The following is a 20,000-nucleotide window of genomic DNA, read 5'->3' on the forward strand; positions in this document are numbered from 1 at the left end:
GATCATTTTTTTCTCCCAGGGCAATACCCATGAAGACACCCAGTTCCGCCCCCGCCCGAAAAATTGCTTTGAAGGTAAAAATATAGTATTACAGTACTCTTAAAATTGTCATATAAAATAACTCTACTCTGAGTTCCAAGACACTACAGATTCACCACTACACTCTGACAGGATTCTGGTAGATGACTACAGTAGTGGATGATGAGATGATGAAACTGATAAAATGTGTAAAAAGAAGACTTACATAAAATTATCCAAGTTTCTCTGAGCTGTAGATAGACTCTGAGATCTGTCTGCAGTCCAACTTCCACAATGGATACGTCCGAGCCTTGATTGTGTCCAAGGGTGGTTAACACCACAGAGCAGTGCCACATACCTGCATTAATGAGTTGTTGAATGCCACTCGGAGATTACAACAATAATACAAATTCTACCTAATCAAGTGATGGATGGATGGATGGATGCAATGTTCCCTCTAATTTTCCATGCGTCTGAACATTCACAAAAATTCCCTGAGGACCATGGTGAGCATCAGACATGCATACGGCTGCCACCAGACCAGTATTACACCTGTCCAAAACTTGAGATCATAACCAGTTACGTAATGTCGGTATGTTAGGAAAACAAACAGACAAACAAAATCAAACCGCCTATAGATCAAAAGATAACATATCATTGAATAGCGAATTGTGACAAATAAAATCAGCCCTAGTTTGTTACTTTTATTTGAGCACATTTTAAGCATAATTAAGTCTCAATACAATTTACTGTATATAAATATGGTCCCACATTGTCCACTCATTAATAATGGAAAACATGTCATTTAATAAAATACAAACTTTTCTAGCCACCGACCTCTGAAACGCATGAGAGAGCATCATTTAAGGCAGAAATGTCAAAGTCAAGGCCCGCGGGCCACATCCGGCTCACGAGGTTTTCTACGGCCCCTGCGATGATATTGCTTTATTATTAGATCCGGCCCGCAGCCCGCAGCAAGCCGGTGTGGGTAGCAGATGTGATCGGGTCCTTCGCGCCTGCCCATGACGTCACGATTTAAAATATATTGTAGCGTCTCCCAAGAACACAGACGTAGTTTAATTATCACGTTTTTATTAGTCAAACTGGCTACTGTGGGCCGCAGCCAACGCCAATACAGTATAACAACCGTCCATCCATCCATTATCTATACCGCTTATCCTCACAAGGGTCGCGGGGCGTGCTGAAGCCTATCCCAGCTGTCTTTGGGCATTAGGCGGGGGACAGCCTGAATTGGTTGCCAGCCAATCGCAGGGCACACAAAGGCAAACATCCGCACTCACAATCACACCTAGGGGCAATTTAGAGTGTCCAATCAACTTACCATGCATGTTTTTGGAATGCGGGAGGAAACCGGAGTACCCGGAGAACATGCACGGGGAGAACATGCAAACTCCACACAGGGAGGCCGGAGCCGGGATCGAACCCACGACCTCTGAACTGTGAGGTGGACGTGCTAAGCAGTCGACCACCGTGCCGCCATGTACGACAACTGTTCAGTCAAAAAAGAGCAACGGCTCTCCTGTTCAGGGCGGCACGGTGGTCGACTGGTTAGCACGTCCGCCTCACAGTTCAGAGGTCGTGGGTTCAATCCCGGCTCCGGCCTCCCTGTGTGGAGTTTGCATGTTCTCCCCGTGCCTGCGTGGGTTTTCTCCGGGCACTCCGGCTTCCTCCCACATTCCAAAAACATGCATGGTAAGTTGATTGGATACTCTAGATTGGCCCTAGGTGTGATTGTGAGTGCGGATGTTTGTCTCTGTGTGCCCTGCGATTGGCTGGCAACTAGGGTGTCCCCCGCCTACTGCCCAAAGACAGCTGGGATAGGCTCCAGCACGCCCCGCGACCCTTGTGAGGAGAAGCGGTACAGATAATGGATGGATGGATGGGCTCTCCTGTTCGTCCTCCGCTACTCTCGCTCATATGCCCTCCCATGCAGCCGCACGATGCATTCATTAACCTCGGAAACAAAACAACTTGGCAAGACACAATGTTTTGTTAGCAGGATTAAAGTCAATTTAAGTTCAAATGTTGCATTTGAGGTGCAGTAAAATAGTGTTAAAATATCTATAAATAGTTCAGAATATAGCACGTCCGCCTCACAGTTCAGAGGTCGTGGGTTCGATCCCGGCCCCGGCCTCCCTGTGTGGAGTTTGCATGTTCTCCCCGTGCCTGCGTGGGTTTCCTCCGGGTACTCCGGTTTCCTCCCACATTCCAAAAACATGCATGGTAAGTTGATTGGACTCTCTAAATTGCCCTTAGGTGTGATTGTGAGTGCGGATGTTTGTCTCTGTGTGCCCTGCGATTGGCTGGCAACCAATTCAGGGTGTCCCCCGCCTACTGCCCAAAGACAGCTGGGATAGGCTCCAGCACGCCCCGCGACCCTTGTGAGGATAAGCGGTATGGATAATGAATGAGTTCAGAATATTTTTATACAACGTAACTTTATTTGATTGTTGATCAGCGTAGTTCGCAAACGGAAGTGACGACATCCAACCGGAAGACGCGTACGCGGAAGCAGGAAGTTAAGCAAAAGATCGTCTACAAGAGAAACGTGAAAATAGTAAAAAAAAAACCAGCACAATCCACATACATCTTATGCTTTTGGTAGTATCGTGGGTATGTACAAGTTTAAGTTGTTAATCAACGCACAATTCTGTGACTCTTTTAGTTGAAAAGATGTTTATAAAAACGTTACGATATAAACTAGCACTCGCACTAGCGTTAGCACGATAGCTTATTGCTATAGCGGCTGAGGTAATGTTGGATTTATTTGTTGAATTGTATATGTGAAGTGATCCATATAGACCGAATTTAAATTGTTTTATTGTAATAGCTGTACATTGTGTGAAGTGAGAGTAATGTTGCCTCGTACTTTATGTTACAGTTTCACCTTTTTCTACGTCATTAAACCTGTGGACTCAAGTACCGTCTTCAGAGTCGTGGTGTAGAAAATGAGTTTTGCTGACTGTCCAAACCAGGCTGAGACAGTACACACAAATTCGACCACAACACAGATAACCCAATTCGTTCCAATATTTTATTTCTGTAATATATTTCTTTGCACCTATGTTTGCCACCCGCTGGCTGTTGTTGTAACGAACATTACCGCTACTTCGGTCGTCTACTGGGTCTACTGGGACTGAAGACTTCACGTCACTTTTCGTGGCTTTCAGAATCGCATTGTGGTGAAAAGTTATTTGGAGTAAAACACACTTTATTAAGAAATACTTCATGTTAGAAATCTCACGTTATTTTATTATAAGTAATTGTTGGCATTTGATAAATTCATTGAACTCTCCTTGAGCGCTAAGTGTTGATAGCGAGAGACGTGGTTTCTTTTCTTTTTCCTTCTTTGACACATAGCTAGTAATTTGTTCGTGCCAGCAAACTCAGTAGTTGCAGATTTCCCTTTGTTTGTTGTATGTAAATGATAAAAGGTGAGTTTAATCATTTAGGTTCGTGTCAGGTAACTGCTGTACAAAATAGCCTAGATATGTTCTCGTGAGTGATGTCACGTTGATGAACACAAGTTAGTTATTTCAGCTAGTATGCTTACTATTCTAGTGATAAAACGTGTGAATGTGTATTGTGTGTATTGTTTGGCTGTTTAATTGCGTAATACAGTGAATTGTAATGTTTAGGCCTTTTGTTGACAAATGGATATGCATTGAATAATGTTGCTAGGTTATTCTTTGTCTGTGTTGTTACAGATCATAATAAATAGACGTGTCAAGTGTAATATGGGCCTGTGTTTTCTGACAGGAGCACCCACATTCATACCTTGCCACTCTAAAATAGTCAGAGGGAGACATCATACCAATCATATGATCCTCTCCGTTTTACTTCACATTATGTACAGTTCATACAATCTTGCAGCCCGAGTCAACCAGAAAATTGTTTCCAGTTTGGCAGGAGAAACGCAAACGGTCGCAAAAGTAGCAGTAATGTACTTTATTTTATTTTTTATTTAGTAACTACGAAGATAAAAACACAACAGCCGGAAGGAGCCAAAATTTCAATGGACATTCTATCAGTCCGGCCCTCGGCTTGTCGCAAATTTTTTTATTTGGCCCTCCGTTCATTTGACTTTGACACCCCTGATTTAAGGGACTTGTAAATTACGCCCATGTTTGGACTTCCTGAATGGAGCGAGCTCGAGTCGCCTGCAGCGTCTCGTCAGTGGTGTGTGTGAGTGTACGTGTGTCAATGTATGCTTCAAACTACAGTAAACACACGACTAAAACTGTTAGGGAAGTGGGAGTAGGGTAGAAATGAAGGAATGGGTGTAGAAATGTAATGTGTGCGCGTGGTACGCGCCAGTGTCACCATGTGCGCTGCGCAATTGCTCACGCGTACAGCTGAGAGGGAACATTGGATGGATGGATGGATGGATGGATGGATGGATGGATGGATGGATAGATGGATAGATAGATAAAAAGCATACCATATGCTAGCAGTAGAATGACAGTTATGATGGTAACCCACAACATCAGCCAAGCTGTGAATCTCAGCAGCACTATAAAGACGAGACTAAACACCACGGACATCATCAGACCTCTGGAAAAAACAAAAACAATGTGAGTTGTAGCAACGGGATTGAACAAAGACCGGGAAAGCAACACATTGAATGAGTAGGAAATGCTAAGCGAACTCATAATTACAAAGTTCTCACTTCTAATGAAACATATGCTCTCAGAGTTGGATTAAGTGGGAGAAACATTAACAACTACTTGGCTGCAATCTCAACCAAGAATCAGACCATTCAAACCTTCAAGAAAACAATGACAATCCAACATAAGTTGCAACTTTTACAATTTCTATAACTGTTGTAAAACATGTTGTTTCCCACCAAAAGTCATATTTAAATCAGCAACTAACTTCCTTGTTTTGATTCGACCCCTAAAAACAGGTATGTGCTGCTCATTGAGCTGTGAATGACATCACTCAGAATTTCTTTAGGAGAGCAGTTCTTAACAGTTTTGGAACGTGCACAATTTTATGGCGTACACAAAAGGATAAACTAACTGGTAAACACCAAAGAATGGGGAAAAACAATGTAGCCTGTTGCATCTTAAAATATCTTATTCATTGAAAGCTTTTAATAAAAATGACTAAATGCAATTTAACCAGATATAAGTGTAAAACATACTCATGGTATTTTGTGGAGATTTTGTGATTTCATTATGCATTTACTCTGTTCCTAGATCTGTAAAGGTTGGATTTCAACTTGCATGGCACTAAATATTCCACTCTGAACGAGTGAACGTTGAGACAATCCAAAACTCAGAGTTCCAACTGCTGTCAGGCATGACGTCACAGGTGACAGAGAACCGAGGGTTAGATTACGTAGTAACTTGATACATAAGATGATATAAGATATAATATAAAAATAAAAAAACCAACAACAATGAATTATTCAGCTACAGTTCCAGTACAGTACATCATACGTGCCAGAGCTGGGCAGTCCATCCCTGGGCCGGACCGGTCGGATGCCCATTTTTAGGGTGGAGGGGTGGGGGGTGACAAATTTAAAAAAATGGTTGGACTAAGCATGGCCAGAAGTAGATTTTAGTTCGGCCCACTAATCGGCCCTCATGCGTTTGACGTGGTTGCGAGGCGGCCAAATTTCATCTCAGCCTACTCAGTGGAAGGCTTTTTTTAGGCTTCTTTCAAAACAACTTGTGTCCGGGAGTATAGTCAAGCTGCGCGCAGCACTCAAGTATGGCACATCATGCACTTTCCTACTCCCGGAGCAAAACTGCTGTGTAGTGGTTTGCTGGCATGCTTTTATTTTGAAGGTCGGGAAGTGTGAAGGAGGGGAAGTGTGGAAAATAAGTAACTTGTTGAATGCTTGCAGACTTGTCGTCTGTTGGACCCAAATAATTATACAATACAACAAAACCAACCCCAGGGCTCGCAATGGAAGTTAGTACACGCAGCTGGATAAGTACGTGAGTAAGTGGCATGTTTGAAGCGTGTCCACAGCGGGTTTGAATAGTAAGTTAGCCAGCTAACTGTCTCTAAATAAACCTCTTCCGTTAGCATCTCTCCCGCGGGGGCATCATGCACGTTTTTTTGTTTTTTTTGGGGGGGGTGGCGGGGTTGGAACGGTGCGGGGGCCGACAATGTTTATGAATATGGCCGGGGGAGGCGGCCGGAAGGGTACCCAGGTCAAGGGTGGAGGGTCGCGGCCGGATGGGCAAAAAAGATCACGTGCCCAACTCTGATACGTGCCCAACTCTGATACGTGCCAAGATAAAAACTTGATGTTGGTGCCATCACTTTGATAAAAAGTTAATGTTGGTTCTTATACATTTATTATCTTTAAATTACAGAGAAACTATTCAGTCCAATTAAATCCAGTGTTAGTGCATGTGTGTGTTTGTAGTTACATAACAATCCATGGCCAAGATTTAGTGTAATCTTCCACTATCTTCAAGCCCAGCTCCCGAGTCGCCACTAGTCCTCTTAATCCTCTGCAAAACGAGAGTTCATTTATAATCATTAAAGAGTAAGTCAACCCAAACATATTTTTTTCTAAGCAAGCCCACTAGTTGAAACAAGGCATTCTGATAAATATTGCGTTTGTGGAATAAGAGTTAATCCACCTGTTTTTAGCCATCTCTGGAGGCGGCCATTTTGTCACTTCGGTTGACTGAAAACGACATCACAACTGCTTAAGGCTCAGTTAACGACCAATCACGGCTGACCTGTTTTCTGAAGCTTAGCCATGATTGGTCATTACCTGAGCCCTAAGCAGTTGTGATGTCATTTTCAGTCGACAGAAGTGACAAAATGGCTGCCCCCTAAGATGGCTAAAAAGGGTCGGATTTTGCTGCTTAATGTGGAAGTCAACCCAATCATATTTTTTTCAAGAATGTGTTACCATCAGGCCCACTAGTTCTGATTAATTTTGCGTTTGTGGAATATAAGGTAAGCAGCAAAATGCACTCGTTTTTATCCATCTCTGGGGGCGGCTATTTTGTCTTCTGTCGACTGAAAATGACATCACAACTGCTCACAACGACCAATCACGGCTGACCTGTTTTCTGAATCTGAGCCGTGATTGGTCGCTGTGAGCAGTTGTGATGTCATTTTCAGTCAACAGAAGACAAAATGGCCGCCCCCAGAGATGGTTAAAAACTAGTGGATTAACACTTGTTCCACAAACGCAATATTTATCAGAATGCTCTGTTTCAACTAGTGGGCTTGCATAGAACATATTCTTGAAAAAAAAATGTTTGCATTGACTTCCCCTTTAACTCATATTCCACAATCGCAGTATTAATCAGAAAGCAGTGTTTCAAATAGTGGTCCTGCTGGGAACATATTCTTGAAAAAAAATGTGCTTGGGTTGATTTCCATTTAAATAACTTGTTCTGAATTTGAACTCAACCTTGACCTCAACCCTACTGAGAACCTGTGGACCAACCACCCCACCCTACAAAAAACATCAGGGTGAACAATACAGTAGCTCCAAACATCAACTCTGGGAGGAAATTATTGCCTGTCACATTATTATGCACAAAGTTGTTGTGCATACAAATTTGGAAAAAATACTGTTGTCGCCATGGTAGTTTTGTTTACTGTAAAAGATGATTACTATAGAAGCTAAAATAACTTGATGATTTAAAAAAATAATTCAGTGTTCATCGCCTTGACTGATTAGGAAAATAAACAAAAACAGCTTATGTCTATTAATTTGGAACACAGTGTCAATTGTGTTTAGCCACAGTTAAGAACAAATCAAACGTGAAATGAAAAACATTGTGGATGTGTATGTAAAATTGCCAATAAAAAGTGACAATACTTGGAAGCATCTTGGAGTTCAGTGACGCTGTGCGCTGTTTCAAGAGCATCTTTGAACCTTGTTTTATTTGCCACTGTCACAGTCCCATTAAGAGTGATGACATCTGGTAGACATCTCTGAAGAACTGACCCACGCACACACGCACACACATACCCACACACACACGCAATATCATGTAATGTTGTGTAATGAAATATATCACAAAACATCATTGGTGGGATTTATTGTGAATACGGTTTTATATTATAACAATTAAAGAGTCATCCTTACATGGTCTACTTGGCACAATCACAGAGGGACAATCTTCATCTCGTAGAACCTCAGCTACTGGCTAGAAGAAGCCAAACAAAACAAATTGAAGGAAAGATCCTTGAAAAGTGTTAAAAAGTGCAAAATGTGATGTAAAAATGGAACGGAAAGGAACGGGCACTGGAAATTAGCATTAGCTATAAATGCTGTAATGCTGCTCATTGGAGATTGTTTTTCATTCGTATATGTCAGGGGTGCTCAAGTCCGGTCCTCAAGAGCCCCTATCCAGCCTGTTTTCTATCTTTAATGATCACAATCGTTATCAGGCTTGTGCAACGCATGCTGATGAGCGGATCATTTGAATAAGGTGTGTTGCATGCAGGGAGAGATGGAAAACAGGCTGTATAGGTGCTCTTGAGGACTGGATTTGAGCAACCCTGGTCTACTGTATGTACGTGCCATCTGTCCCGAGTCAAATAAACATGAAATGAAATGAAAAAGTTCTTGAGTGTTCATAAACTTGTGAAAGAATATACTTGAAAAGTGTATGAATTGGACTTAATTTGTGAAGACCTTTGATGAATGAACCCATGTGGAGATATTGAAGTCACAGACATGAGAGCCACACTAACATTTCCTCTTTTTTTTTTTTTTTTTTAAACCAGATCCTGCTTTAGCAAATACAATTACAAGTGCCAAACATAAAATCAAGCCAACATGTAGATGGACTTCAATGTAATGTAGATTTATAACTGGTACCTTGTCAGGGTTATTAAAGCCAGGTTTACAGAACTGACGGTAATACTGCCAGTAACTGTTGCCGAGTTTGTGCTCCAGTTGCATCTCAGTATAAGTAGCAAATTTGTCAGGGCACTTTGACACACACATCTGAAAGGATAGGATATGTTATTCACAGAAACATTTTGGGGAATAATATAGTAAAGTGTGTCTGTGTGTGTGTATGTGTGTGTATATATATATATATATATATATATATATATATATATATATATATATATATATATATATATATATATATATATATATATATGTGTATGTATATATATATTAAGTAAAAAACTGTCTTTTTTTTCATTTCTATGTTAATGGAGTTTCCACGTTAGACATCCCATTAACGTAAAAATAAATAAAATGACAAAAATTGGACATGTGTCGATAGATAGATAGATAGATAGATAAATAGATAGATGGAAAGATAGATGGATAGATTTGACAAACTATATTACTATTGTTATATGTGATTGACAGAAGCAAAATAAAAATAAAAAAAAAACAGCATCAGGAAGGCACAGGATTTGATCTGGGGAACAGTACACCATAGTCCATCAGTGAAACGGATGTACTTTTGAACAAATCTCATGCTATCTGGAACAGTTTTGTTGTTACCTGAGTTGTTGGGCACTGTAGGTTAATTAGAATAGAAGGATTGGCACATTTTAAGATGTTGAAATAGAAGAGAATGGGCCTCTTCCTGCAAAAAGATCAAATAATAATTGTTAGCTTCAGTTCAGCAACACACTCAAACACCAATTAATTACCGGCAATTCATGATTTTCTCATGTCCAAGAAATCTGTCTGATTTATTTAGTCTAGTATCTGTTTAGTGTTCCACTCATGTTTGGTTTTGTAATTCTCTCCAGTTTCATTTCAGATAACTTGCCTTTCCCTGTGTTTCCTGCCTGTCTGATTGGCTTCCCTGTCCTGATTATTTCCACCATATGGGCCCTATTTTCATTCCAGGCGCAAGTCTAGTGCAAAGCGTAGTCTAACTGTGATGGGCGGGGTTTTCTTTATTTAGCAATTTTGCTAGACTTTGCGCCAGTAGAATCGGGTGTAACGGACGCTTGCGCCTTTGTACACCGTTGTGGGATGGAATGCACTGTTTTCCTATCGAATCCTCGCCGCATCCTTTATTTTGATTGGAATTAGGGCGGTACGAAGTGCACACGTGAGTACGCTGTGCAAACAGAAATTAATCTCGCTGGGGTTTGTGCATTACATTGCCACATAAACTGCAATATCTGCCCTTTTGGATGATCTTCTTGTTGACGGCCATGTGTGTGACACACAATTAGAGACCGCCTTACACCTCCTGTTTATGCATTCATGGATGACACTCTATTAAAATAGTTTTTAAGATGATAATGATTATAATTTGTTCGATGAATTCATTTCTATAATGATTCAGAGGGATTGTCTCACGCTGGTGTGATATTTATGAATGAATTAACATGAGGTCCACCACGCACATTTGCGTTGCACCAAATCTGTCTGCCTGTGCCTCGATTAAATACACCAAAATTGCGTTAGACCGCTTGCGCTACAAAAGAGACCACCTTTTAGCCTTTTAGTCTAAAATGTAGTCAACTTTTTGTTACCAAATTGTGAGATGCACTGAAGGTGCCCCAAACAAAGAAAAAATATCTAACAAAAACAACAGGCACACACACACAGCGTGGTGATCGGTGAAATAAAAACAATATGGGGCACATGTCATTGCATCTGTGGGACTGCAAGGTACATAACACTATCTTATTATTTATTTTTTCCTTACTCAGCGGTGTCAGGAGTGCGGCACCTGCGTGGGACGTGGTACAGGTTAAGTCTGTTCTCGACGTCGTTTGACTGACTCAGACCGACTGGGACCACGTGGGTCGATTAAATATGCAGACGGGAAATAGGCGATGCCCAGCTCTGCTGATTTATTGTTCTCGTACCAGGCTCGGATGTTCCAGCTCAATCTGGTCAGTATTGTCCCAAAAGACTAGGCTCTCAGGAGGGAAAGTATAATCCAGGGTCATTATCTCTTATTCTGTGCTGCATGCCAAGGTCAATCCCTTGCACTCCAACCATCTGTATGTTTACATTCTGTGCTGTTGTCATGTTGAGGCTGCCTGTCCAACTGCCAAAGCTACCTCTGTAGATTTTGTACCACTGTGTCCACCAGTCGAGTTACAGAAAGCCTAAAGGGTATGACCGTGAGTGGTTCTGATGACCTCGATGTGTCTGGTGTCCCCAATGACTTAACAGCCATTATTCTCATATCATGTCTTGGATTCGCATCCCCATTGTCACCTGTCATTGTCAGATGTTTCCTATCTGGTTATTTATGTTTATTAGTATGTATGATGCACTGTTATTATTATTATTTTTTTTTAATAAGCTAGTAATGCAATGTCCATCTTGAAAATGTAATGTAAAGGCTTTTGGTGTGTACACATGCATAATGAGTAATGAGAAATGAATAACTTACGCATTGGAGGTTCCCTTTTGACCACAAAACTCGCCATAACTGTTTGTTGGATGGAACACCTTCCTCGGGTCACCATGCAACCAGGCTGGATAAATAGAGCGATTATTTTTCATACGTTGAAATAATGAGCATACTATTAAAATAATTGCTGGCTGAACGTTCAGTCACACTTAATTTTCTTTTTGTTACATTTCAAATGTACACATAGAGCCTGATATTTAATATAGTCAGCACATGACCAATAAATACGCAATAAGGGGCCTATTCTCCCATTAATGCTTAAGACATGCTTTTACGTGCATGGTTGCGCCTTTTCAAGGTTTAGCGATTCTCCCGTCCAGACATCTGACACACCCAACATGCGTAAATGGAAATGTGTATGCAACCACCAAAGAGGCATGATTCGGTGAAGTCTCAGGGTAGTCCTAATTTCCAGATTGTGGAGTTTCCACAAGATGTAAATTACATTGAGTTCCATTTGGAAACTAGAGCTGCAAGCAACTATAAAGGGCCCTTGCAACTCTGGCCACATCGGGGCACATTGGTATACTGGTACGTTGGGGTACTGGCACATAGGACAATAACCCTCTAAATGTTTTTGCCAGGCTAGATGTGTGTACACATTTTTCATGAGTTTTTTCTAGGTTTAGATCATCCAAAACAGCATTATTTTTCTTCACAAATGGCACATCACCATGGCAATACCATGCAACAAAATAAAAAGCTTTCAATAACCTTTAATTGTAAACAGGTTTAGAGGATACAACTAAAGTTTGAAGATGATTGGATCCATTCTTTCAGAGGAGTTGGTTAAAATATGACCTCTATAAAAGGGAAAAAATGCCACACAAATCGAAAATAAAGTCAAAATGGTGGACTTCCTGTTAGGTTTAACAGATTGTTGCGAAAGACTGTTTTGTAGATCTTGGGCAGTTTCCCAATTTACACAGATGTAGGTGAAACGTACAACCGGCAGTACTGGTACTTTGTTAATACTTTGTCTGGGGTGCAATTAAGCCATTTTTGGAAAAGCGCACAAGAAATCTCTAAAATATTGATGTTTTTGCCAGGCCTGATGTGTGTGTAAAGGTTTATGAGTTTCAGCACAGGTTAAGGCCACCAAAAACAACGGAACGAAGACAGTGGGAATGACAAATGGGCTGTAAGTGTTCAATGGGCTGTCACTTGTATAGCGCTTTTCTACCTTCGGAACTTAAAGCACTTCACAATGATGACGCAGCATCAGGAGCAACTGGGGGTTCAGTATCTTGCTCAAGGATACTTGGACACAACGGCCGATGCTCGAACCCACAACCTCTGGGTTGGGAGACGACGACTCTACCACTGAACTATGCCACCAACAAAAAACGCTTCAATTCTCAATTGCATGCTCCCCAGTTAATATTGGGATTATGGCGTTTAAAACAAGTTAACCCAAGGTCCACCAGAGCAGACTGCAGCGGCATAACGTAGAACTGAATAGATTCACAATGATTACCGGATAACTGTAACACTAATGTCTCTGTCCTATGTCTAACAACCCCCAGGAGGCACCCATCAAGATCATTCACTCACTTGGGGTTTGTCAAGTCTTACTTCCAGACACTCGAGCGTTTCAACCCTGGAGGGGTCCAAAAATCTATCATCAGCACCTGAATCAACCAAAGCCATAGTGTTAACATGGAGTCCCCTATAAAAAATGACCCTGGATAGATCCAGTCTCCTTTTAGCTGAGCGCATGGGCATCATAAGAGTGTGTGTTCCTTATTAGGATACTCACAACAGCCAGTCTGTGAACTAGTAAGGGAACCGCCAAGCAAGAGATGACTGGGGCGATTGAGAGTTCCACTTGAAGCTGCAGTGCTGCAAAGGTCTGGTTGGACAGCTCGCCACCTGGTGTCCAGGAAGACCCCACTACAGGCACCTCCAACGTTGTATCCATTGCCTTCACTCTGCTGGGCTCAGTTGTCAGCCTCCCAGCTGCATGGACTCCTCAGCTACTGAAGTCAGCACCATCATCAAAGGAAGGTCAGGTGGACGGTAGGAAGCTTCAACCCCCCGGGATGGTGCACCATTCCTGGTGGACTCTGTACGACATTGTTCCTCTCGTTGTCTCTCACGTAAGCGGTAGTCTAAATGTATTGCCAGTCCGAGGAGTTCTTCCAAACTGAAAGTCTCATCTCCAGTCCCCGCCGAAAAATGCCACACATGCCTGCTCATCAAAACCACTTTCGGCTGACAAAATCAGGAAAGAAATAGAGTAATAAGTCAGTGACTGGTGGGCTTCATAAAGACCTCACAATGGGCGCTGCTCGGACCCTAAATATGTCACACTTTGATTATAAAATTAACTTGCGTAGTAGATCCGGAAGTTATACTAATCATCACAGTTGACGTGTGTACAGCCGTTGTTTAATCGTTGCCTAGCAGTATGTCTCGACACACAGGCGGGTGGGTCACTTCTATGGATTTCACAACCGACACAGATCAATTAAAACACATGATTCAAAATCTAACTCACCATCACCACCATTACAATGACTGCAGTTGTTGTGAGAGGCACCTTCAGACAAACTACACGCCACCAAAATGAGTCAGCAGCTGCACTGTCACCCGCCCATCACCAGCAGAGCATGGAAGTATTTAATTGAATCAAAATGGGCAATTTAATGTTTCACCTTCAAGAGGCGCTAAACTTACAACAGCAGGGGCAGGGAACTCCGGTTCCTTGAGAGCCATATCCTGCCTGTTTTGGATCTCTCCCTACTACAACACACCTGACTCAAATGATCAGGATCATTTCAGACTTCTACTAAGCATGCTGATAAGTTGATCATTTGAATCAAGTGCGTTGTAGTAGGGAGAGATCCAAAACAGGCAGGGTATGGTTCTCGAGGAACAGGAGTTCCTTAACCCGTACTACAGCCTCCAGAGCGCGGAAGAGAAAAGGTGCTTAAGTCTCTGGCAGATAGCAAGTAGCTTGCTGTCAGAAATGACAGGGAGCACCCTCATTTCAAGGCCACTCCTCTCAGAGTGGATACATTTCATGAAAGTGCGTAACTGACAAGCTTAAATTAATGGGAGGATCTACGTTGCCGATAACAGTAAGTAGCAGCGTGGCTCTTCTGACTTAAGCACATGGGAGAATATGCCCTTAATCGCTGAATATTTAGTTTGAGTGCAACTAAGAAAAGACACAAATATCCATATTGTAGTACATTCCCCAATCGATTCTGTCACATTTCTCAGTGGTAAGATCATATCTTTTGCAATGGTTTGAACTAAGATATGACTATATTGATCCCACATCATGGAAATTCACTTGTTACAGCAGCAAAAGAGAGTGCAAGGGATTTTAAAGACACCATATAATGAAAAATCATCATTGGAAAATGAAACAGTTGAAGGAAAACCTTTTACAGCAACATTGCAAAGAGGTAAGACCGTTTTGATTTAGGTCATGTTTTTGACTTCTGAATAATCAGTTAATCAATACTTTATTTATATACAGTAGTCACTTTCAAACTAAAAAAAATGACAACAAAAAGTGTTTCACTGAACGAGTAATAATAAAAGACTCGAAATCTCTCCAACCTGCCTATGGTCTTTGTCCCCCAATTCTTGAACCATCCCACACCCGTACCAAGTGTAAAAGCAGTTAGTTTAAAAAGATGACAGACAATCAGTGGCTGATGAGACATGGCTGTGGCTGTCCCTTCCGAATTTGAATTTGAATTTCTAACACTGAATTTTTTTTACCATCAAATTTCTAACACTGAATTTTTTTACCATCGAATTTCTAACAGAATTTTTTTACCATTAAATTTCTATCACAGATTTTTTTTTACCATCAAAATTACAAACAATTTTTTTTCAGCACTGAAATTCAACATGTAAAAAAATTCACCCTCAAAAATTCATTTGAAAAAAAAATTAGCTGCAAAAAATTCACCCTACAAAAAAATGTAACTGCAAAAAAAATTCAACTGCAAAAAATTCACCTGCAGAAAATACGGCGTCATAAAAATTCAGCTGCAGAAAATACGTCGTCATAGAAATTCAGCTGCAGAAAATACGCCGTCATAAAAATTCAGCTGCACAATCCGCGTATTTGAGGAAGAGCAATCGATCCCCGTGTCCAGTCATCCAACGTCCAACCAATCAGGTTTAGCTCCGCTGGTCAAGTATGGAGGTAAATTTGGTGCAAAAGTAACTTGTGCTTGTGCTAAGGAAATTTGTAGTTGTAACAAGGAAATGGTAAAAAATTCTATTCGTAGAGAAAACAATTTGAATGCAAAAAAATTTGTACTTGTAACAAAAGGAACATTTTTACCTGTAGAAATGACAACTTGTACATGTGAAAAACAAAATTCTCCTTGGTAGAAAACACGACTTGTAGTTGTGGAAATACATTTTGTACTTAAAGCAAAATTGTATTTGTACTTGTGGGGAAATACTGATTTGTACCTGTATGGATGGCAATTTGTAGTTGAAGAAGTCGCCACTTGGGGTCACGAGTGTTTTTTCTGCTACTGTACGCACACGTAACTTTTGCAGCACATTTACCACGTGACCTTTGCACGATATTTACCACTACCATATGCAAAACCGATTTGTACTTATAAGACTCATGATTTGTACTTGTACACTTAGAGGCGGGTACTGGGGGGCGGGGCTAGGTGAAATGCGCCATCTCGAGCAATCAAGTGCGACGGATTTGGGCGGTTGAAGGTCAACCTCATTGGTTAACCTTGGTCGCCCAGCGGGAGCGCGCACGCTGGCGAGCTTCATTTTGGTGTTTGATGCTTCAAGGTACGTGGTGTCTCTTACCGTTTATTTTTTGGTGCCATGCAGGGATATAATAGCATCTACCGCTATGAAATACTGCGGTTATAGTACAACAATAGTCAATACGTGTACGCTGGTCCCCTGTGTTGGAGAAAAAATTTCTTAAGATGAGTTAGCTGACCAAAAAACGGCTAACATAGCGCTAACGTACATGCAGTTCACAGGTGCACGATGAACTCGGTAGTAATTACTGTGTGTGTGCATTGACTTCATATTCTTTATTTGAGTTATGCAGAAGGCTAAACGTGCACAAAGTTGTAATCCCGATGTAATCACAGCACTGCAAAGTACTTGCTCTAAATTGTCGTATAGCGCAGGTGACTGCCATAAGTAGCACTCGACGTGACATTAACATTCGAATTTAGCTAGGTAAGAAGAAAACCAACGTGGTCAACACCATTTTGTCGTTCAGCCTAACTTTTTTTTTTTTTTTTTTTTTAAACTAGGAGGACAGTGGTCCATCACTTGGAGTTTCAGGGGAGTAAATTAAAAATTCTAGGGCCCATGGCGCAAACAGACTTCCATCCATCCATTATCCAAACCACTTATACTAAAATTGAAAAGAAAAAAAATGTCACTTTCTAAAATCTTAAGGGGAAATGCCAACAGAGAATGTAGTCCTGTAGTCCTGCATTATTGGCAGACATCATTTCTACAAGACCTACGTAAGAGCAGTTGCTATTATTAATATTATGATTTGCATAGTGGAAAATTTGCAGTACAGTATAACCACTACACTGAAGAAATGGTCTTAAGTTTACTCTATTTTATTTTCTCAGTACAAACAGTTCATTGTGCACTATATAAATAAAGAAGTACTATATTGTATTATAGGAAATATAAGTAGTGTAAATTGGTGCTGACAAACAACTAAAATATTTAATCGTAGTTAATCGCATATTTTATTTACTGTAAAAAAAATCCCTTGATTTTTCTGTCCCATTATTTTCTTGAATTTTAATACCCTTAACATGAATAAGAGGATTGATTTTCTTATGCATATACTTTTACTACTATAAAAGGGAAGTCAACCCAAACATATTTTTTTCAAGAATATGTTTTATGCAGGCCCACTAGTTGAAACAAGGCATTCTGATAATTACTGCGTTTGTGGAATAAGAGTTAATCCACCTGTTTTTCACTGGGGGGGCGGCCATTTTGTCATGTCTGTCGACTGAAAATGACATCACAGTTGCTCAGGTAACAACCAATCATAGGTCACCTGTTTTTTTTTAACTGAGCCATGATTAGTCTTTATTTGAGCCCTCAACGCATCTGTGTTGTCATTTTCAAGTAATAAAATGGCCGACCCCTGAGATGGCTAGATTTTGCTGCTTGACTCATATTCCACAAACATAATATTAATCAGAATGCCTTGTTTCAACTAGGGGGCCTGCATAGAACATATTCTTGAAAAAAATGTTTTGGTTGACTTCCCTCTTCAATTGAAAAAACAAGCATTAGATTCAACTCACACAAACAGTCTCTCAGCCCTTTCAAACACACACACACCTACACGCGCACACGCACGCACCCACAAACACGCGCATCTGCGCATGCACACACCCACACACACAATTATTTACATTAGTGTTGTTCTAACATATATGTTTATTTCGTCTTGAGAGCGACTTGTTGCTCAAACACCGCTTGGATTTAGAACTATACGTATACGAGAGCAGTCATTTTTACGGATCTCACTTTTTATTGTGCTCTGGCAATGACTTCACTGAGTAAAACGATTATTACTCGCTGCTTGAGTGTCTTATAAAGGTATTTTATTTATTAAAATTCTGTTGTGGGTATATTTTAATGTAGATTGTGTCAGATAACTGAATGAGAAACAGGTGGTGTACCGCTGAGATTGTCCCATGCGGCTCTCGATCACGTTGCATGGTTCCTGCTGTGATAAAATACAGCTGCTTCGGAGCAAAAGGGATATTATTTTGTATTTATTATTTTTCTAAAATGCTGCAATATTGTTTTGTGGGTATGCATTTCTTTATGTATATTGTGCTTAAGTATTTTTTCCTTTTTGATTTGGTTTGGTACGGCACTAAGAAGAAACGAGAGAGAGGTGAATTAGAGCGAAACTGTTCACGTCTGACCCACAAGACTCAACAAACCTGAGCTCATATCGTGCAATACCCAATATTCCCCACTACTGTAATACCGTGCAATACTCAACATTCCCCGCTACTGTTAGTCTAGTTTTATTTTTATCCAATGCTGTCCCTTACATTTCACTACAGCACTGCAGCACTGTCACTTAGAGTATTTTTTCCTCTGCACTATGTACAGGCCGAAATGAGTGTTCCTCATATTTTTTATGTAGATGTAGGTTGTTGTGTATACACATGTGTATATACACATGTTACTGCGTATATCTACATAGGTTTGATCCTAAATGTTTGCTGTCAATGTTATACATTAATGGCCACATGTGTGACCTATATCTTTGCTACTGTAACAACGAAAATTTCCCCACTGTGGGATCAATAAAGGCATTCTTATTCTTATTCTTATTAAAACACTGTCCTGCTGTGTCGGTTCTCTTTAGCAAGGAGCAAAATACATGAAGTCAAACCTATTGTAAGCCGCCATACCACAGCCTCCGAAGATAAGGAAGAACAACTTCTAAGCGTTACATTACATAAGTACGTTGCGACTATCACCGCGGGGCAGGGGGGCTCAGCCGTGCATGTGTCAGCTGAGAAATTTATCCTCATCAATATTTTGAAGCAGATTTAACGCCTCCTCTACTCTAAAGCTTTTTTTTAAATATACATGTACTCTAAAGCTATTTTTCTTTCAAATACATGTATAGATCATGGTGACCTGCAGCCTTTATCAATGCAGCCGCTGGTTGCTATGGAAACTGTAATCAAATTAATTGACGGCGCCAAAAGGGGGTTGGATTGACGCTGAGAATAACGCACTAAATTGACATCCCTAGTGTAAATAGCTACAGTACTTCTTACTGTGTTGCATGCACTTTTTTTTTCCATCAGTGTTTTTTTTTACTTTTAGTCTCCCAAGAGCAAATAGCTCCTCAAGTTTTGGGTGGGATGGGAGATAACCTATGCCCGATATGAAATTGGACAGTGGTGAGAGTGGAACATCCCAGACCCACTAGTTGAACCATGCCATTCTGATTAATATTGCGTTTGTGGAATATGACTTATGCAGCAAAATCCACCCCTTTTTAGCCATCTCTGGAAGCGTCCGTTTTGTCACTTCTGTCGACTGAAAATGCCATCACAGCTGTTCAGCGCTCAGGTAACGACCAATCACGGCTCAGCTTCAGAAAACAGGTCGGCCGTGATTGGTCCTGAGCCCTGAGCAACTTCAATGTCATTTTCAGTCAACAAGTGGATTAACTCTTATTCCACAAACGCAATATTTATCAGAATGCCTTGTTTCAACTAGTGGGCTTAATAGAACATATTATTGAAAAAGATATGTTTGGGTTGACTTTCTCCTTAAAAAAAAGAACTGATAGTTGCTTTGGATTGTTATAGACTGAGGTTTTAATTTTGCAAGTTTTAACCAAGTAGTACTGATTTTGTGATCGATAGTTCAGTTACAGTTTACAGTTTATTTTACAGTGAACAAAAGTAGTTGTAAAAGGATTATACTATGTTTTTTCGCTGGGATTAGACAAACTTCAGATGACTTTACCAGGGCTCCAGAATGCCCCTAAATGGTGGCATTTTTGTCCTTGAAATCTAAGTCAGAATTAAATATAATATATACCTTCATTTGTGACCAATACATATGGTG

At 40.7% G+C, this 20,000-nt stretch overlaps 1 protein-coding gene across 4 annotated transcripts in view; it reads right to left on the minus strand.

Moving 5' to 3' along the window:
- Positions 1 to 20,000, minus strand: part of slc44a5a (solute carrier family 44 member 5a) — a 70,882-nt gene that overhangs the window by 23,441 nt on the left and 27,441 nt on the right. For 3 of the 4 annotated variants that reach the window (XR_015088328.1, XM_086042758.1, XM_086042759.1), the window contains exons 4-11: positions 11,370 to 11,454; positions 9,503 to 9,587; positions 8,855 to 8,983; positions 8,117 to 8,177; positions 7,847 to 7,970; positions 6,429 to 6,512; positions 4,481 to 4,593; positions 245 to 376 (exon numbers count right to left, since the gene is read on the minus strand). Coding sequence is in view for 3 of the 4 variants with exons in the window: in XM_086042758.1 (XP_085898884.1) it covers positions 245 to 376; positions 4,481 to 4,593; positions 6,429 to 6,512; positions 7,847 to 7,970; positions 8,117 to 8,177; positions 8,855 to 8,983; positions 9,503 to 9,587; positions 11,370 to 11,454 (813 nt within the window). In the remaining variant the exon portion in view is untranslated. The remainder of the gene's footprint in view (positions 1 to 244; positions 377 to 4,480; positions 4,594 to 6,428; positions 6,513 to 7,846; positions 7,971 to 8,116; positions 8,178 to 8,854; positions 8,984 to 9,502; positions 9,588 to 11,369; positions 11,455 to 20,000) is intronic. The other variant, XM_086042760.1, reaches the window with a different exon arrangement.

This window comes from Filicampus tigris, chromosome 10 (assembly GCF_054856515.1).
Source record: "Filicampus tigris isolate MCC_2025a chromosome 10, RoL_Ftig_1.0, whole genome shotgun sequence".
NCBI lineage: Eukaryota > Metazoa > Chordata > Actinopteri > Syngnathiformes > Syngnathidae > Filicampus > Filicampus tigris.